General features: G+C 35.6%; 2 gene segments (V, D, J or C); both read left to right on the forward strand.

Annotated features, from left to right (window-relative positions):
* The first annotated feature begins 690 nt into the window (after positions 1 to 690).
* On the forward strand, positions 691 to 1,639 carry LOC117598798 (immunoglobulin heavy variable 4-39-like). The segment is given in 2 exon segments: positions 691 to 803; positions 887 to 1,639. Coding segments are annotated over 2 exon segments (369 nt in total).
* A 987-nt stretch (positions 1,640 to 2,626) lies between these two features.
* LOC117598890 (immunoglobulin heavy variable 3-66-like) lies at positions 2,627 to 3,052 on the forward strand. The segment is given in 2 exon segments: positions 2,627 to 2,639; positions 2,742 to 3,052. Coding segments are annotated over 2 exon segments (324 nt in total).
* The last annotated feature ends 412 nt before the right edge of the window (positions 3,053 to 3,464 follow it).

A 3,464-nucleotide genomic window follows, 5' to 3' on the forward strand; every position in this document is an offset into this window, starting at 1 on the left:
GTTTAAATTCAGCTATTTGTTTCAATAATTTTCACTACAGATTTTAAGCAGTTTGCCAACAAAACCATAATCTCCAACGTTGCTACACATTCTACACACACAGTCAAAAGTCTACTACTGGATTTTATGTTTTATGGTGTGATTTTACCAACTTAAAGTTGATTTTCTTTCTCTAACAGATCATCCTGATGTGTTTTATTCCTCTTATACCTCAGCAGTGTGCTGACAATTACAATGCTTTATTGTTTAATGAATGACGCATCAAACATTTTATCCATTTACAATTACATTCATTGTTGTGGAGCATTCAGAAGATAAGTTCCTACTCCAGAAATTTCTATGCATGAGAATAATCTCTGACTTCATGTAATTCTCTAGAGTGCAGCTGATACAGAGCTGATAATGACATAAAGGATTGTTTTTCTAATTAATATTATTTTTATGTATTATTACAAGATTCAGTTTTATTTTCACTATAAACAATAAGAAGTAATAATTACTTATTCATGTGAATATAAAATGCTTACATTATTTAACACAACATTCATATTGTTAGTGATAATAAATAATTAAATTATTTACCACATTAAATTGATATTAAATAGAGACAAAATGGGAAGAGACTGATTAACAGCTGCAGAGCTGCACTCAACACAGCTTCTCTGTAATATTTATGGAAATCTCCATCTCCTCTTGTAATATTAGCACCGTGCTTATCTAGAGAGGAAGCGCTTCTCATTAGTCCTCCTTCAACACAAACATGTTTGCTTCAGCTCCACTGCTGCTGCTGGCTCTCGCCCCCTGTGAGTGTTTGGATTTAAGCTTTATTAGTTCATCTGATCCTTTCAGTTCAACATGTCAACCTTTTCTTTTTCTCTTTTCACAGATGTGTTCTGTGCTACTGAGCTCATCCAGCCAGACTCAGTGCTTATAAAGCCAGGAGAGACTTTAACCATCACCTGTAGAGTGTCTGGAGCTTCTATCACTGATAGCAGCAGCCACCATGGAACAGCTTGGATTCGACAACCTGCAGGAAAAACTCTGGAATGGATCAATTTAATTTATTTTAATGGGAATATTGCTAAGAAAGATTCACTTAAAAACAAGTTTGTCGTCTTCCAAGACACTTCCAGTAACACTGTGACCTTACGGGGACAGAACATGCAGACTGAAGACACAGCTGTGTATTACTGCGCTCGTGATGCACACTGACACAACAAGCTGCAGCGCTGCACAAAAACATCATCTTCATCACAATTCAGTTCTGTATTTAAATAATAAGCACATTTAACTGATTAACTAATTCCCACATTACAGACACTTCAACCCAAACATTTAGATCATTTAATCATTTAACAAAAACTAATGCAAACGTTTACTCAGTTCATAGTTATTATTAATAATATATTATTTATCTTATTTATCTTTTTAAATGAAATGCATCTGAATGTCCAGTTAACATTCCACTTGCTTCACATATTTGAAAGCAGTTTGTAACTTCATACTGTATAATTGAATTTGAATAGCAGTCATAGTAATTGGCTTTTAAATTAAATGATATCTCTGATGCCAAAAAAATGTTGTTTCTTAATGACTAATTTCTGATGTTGATTTAATACACAACACATAAGAGAGAGGTATTAGAGGAATAAAACACTTCTGCACATGCTACTGTAGGAAAATAAATAACTTTAAGTGGGAATAATAACACCGCTTCAAGTGACACAGCATCCCACAACCCTGTCCTAGATTATTTTCCTATAACAGCATGCCCCCAAGTGGTTTATTCCTTACTGAATCTGTCACTGAGCTCCTCTGCTTCTGTGCTATTTGTGATAAAGGTCCAAGTGTTCATGTATTTTATCAGAAATATGCAACAGCAGTTTATTATGAATATAGGACCTAGTTACTGTAGTTTTATGGCTTGAGAGGGCAGTCTGTGTAAACTAAACCATCTCTAACTGCTCATTAATACACATTCAGCTTCTCTCTCCTCACAGACTGCAATGACTCACCATCATCTCACTCACATTAAACAACTGAAAGATAATCGCTCTTTGTTGCGAACATTATCACAGTATTATTGTGTTTTTCATTACACTTCTCTGCATAGGGAATAATAAATAACTCTAAATACTTTAAATTATATCCTCATTCATGAAGCTTTAAGAACAGAAAAGTGATTGGCATGAGCTCCTGACTGAATGAGTCAGTGATGATTGTGACCTGCATTATTTCTGGAACTACATTCAGTTTCTATTCGATACAGTTTCTGAAATGTTTGTGTTGTTCAGTGATTATTCATCAGAAAACTTCAGGTTCTTACACAGTGATGTACTAAAAGGACATGATATCTAATGAGTAAAGAGCAGTTGTGGACTTGACAGCATGAAACACAGCTGCAGTCTTACAGTGAGCTTTTTCTCTTCATGGCTATTCCTCTGGGAATCGTTTTATGTCTCTAGTGGGCGTGCCATGCAAACCAAATCCTGTGTTTGAACCATTTATGCTGATATACATTCAGCTCAACAACATACCAGCAGTTTGTGTTCATTTACAGCAACAGTAATCATTTTAATTCTTTGAGATGGGACTAGGCAGAGTTTTGAGTTACTTTACTCTAGCAATGTTCATTCAATGTTAGTATTATTATTTATTACTTATTAAAAAAAAACTCTTTTTCTTTCTGTTGTTTTATTTTTTTACTTTAACACCTATCTTTGTGTGTTCTTGTATTTCAGATTCCTGCAGTCAGACATTGATCGAGTCTGATTCAGTCATCATCAAACCTGATCAGTCTCATAAACTGACCTGCACAGCATCTGGATTGGACATTAGTGGCTATTACATGGCTTGGATCAGACAGGCTCCTGGAAAAGGACTGGAATTTCTTGCAACTATCTATAGCAGTAGTAGCATATATTACTCCAGTGCAGTTAAAGGCCGCTTCACCATCTCCAGAGACGACAGTAAGCAGCAGGTGTATCTGCACATGAACAGCGTGAGGACAGAAGACACAGCTGTGTATTACTGCGCCCGACACACACAATGATACTTCTCCTTAGACATCAGTACAAAAACACATGCTTGCTATAGTCACAGGACAAGCTCACATTTTCATAAGCAGTGTATTCATGGAGCTCAAAGAACCAAAATGTTTTGACTTTTACTGCATGTGGCTTATTGTGAACATTGTCTGGACATTTATGCTGGTATAAGATTACTTAGGTCAGAGTCAGTTCTGAATATATATATATATATGGTACAGAGGGTAATGTTGCCACCTCACAGCTTCAGGGCCCTCGGTTTGATCCTGGTCATACAAAATGCTCCACATTATAATTCTTACTTTTTTTACTTAGTACTTTAGCTCTATTTGAGTTTATTTTAACAAGTTGCTTTAAAATCACTTCTTTTAGATCTGAGTATTTTGAAAACTGGACCTTTGTGCCTCTAGAGGGCAG

Source organism: Pangasianodon hypophthalmus, chromosome 13 (genome assembly GCF_027358585.1).
Source record: "Pangasianodon hypophthalmus isolate fPanHyp1 chromosome 13, fPanHyp1.pri, whole genome shotgun sequence".
In the NCBI taxonomy this organism is placed as follows: Eukaryota; Metazoa; Chordata; class Actinopteri; order Siluriformes; family Pangasiidae; genus Pangasianodon; species Pangasianodon hypophthalmus.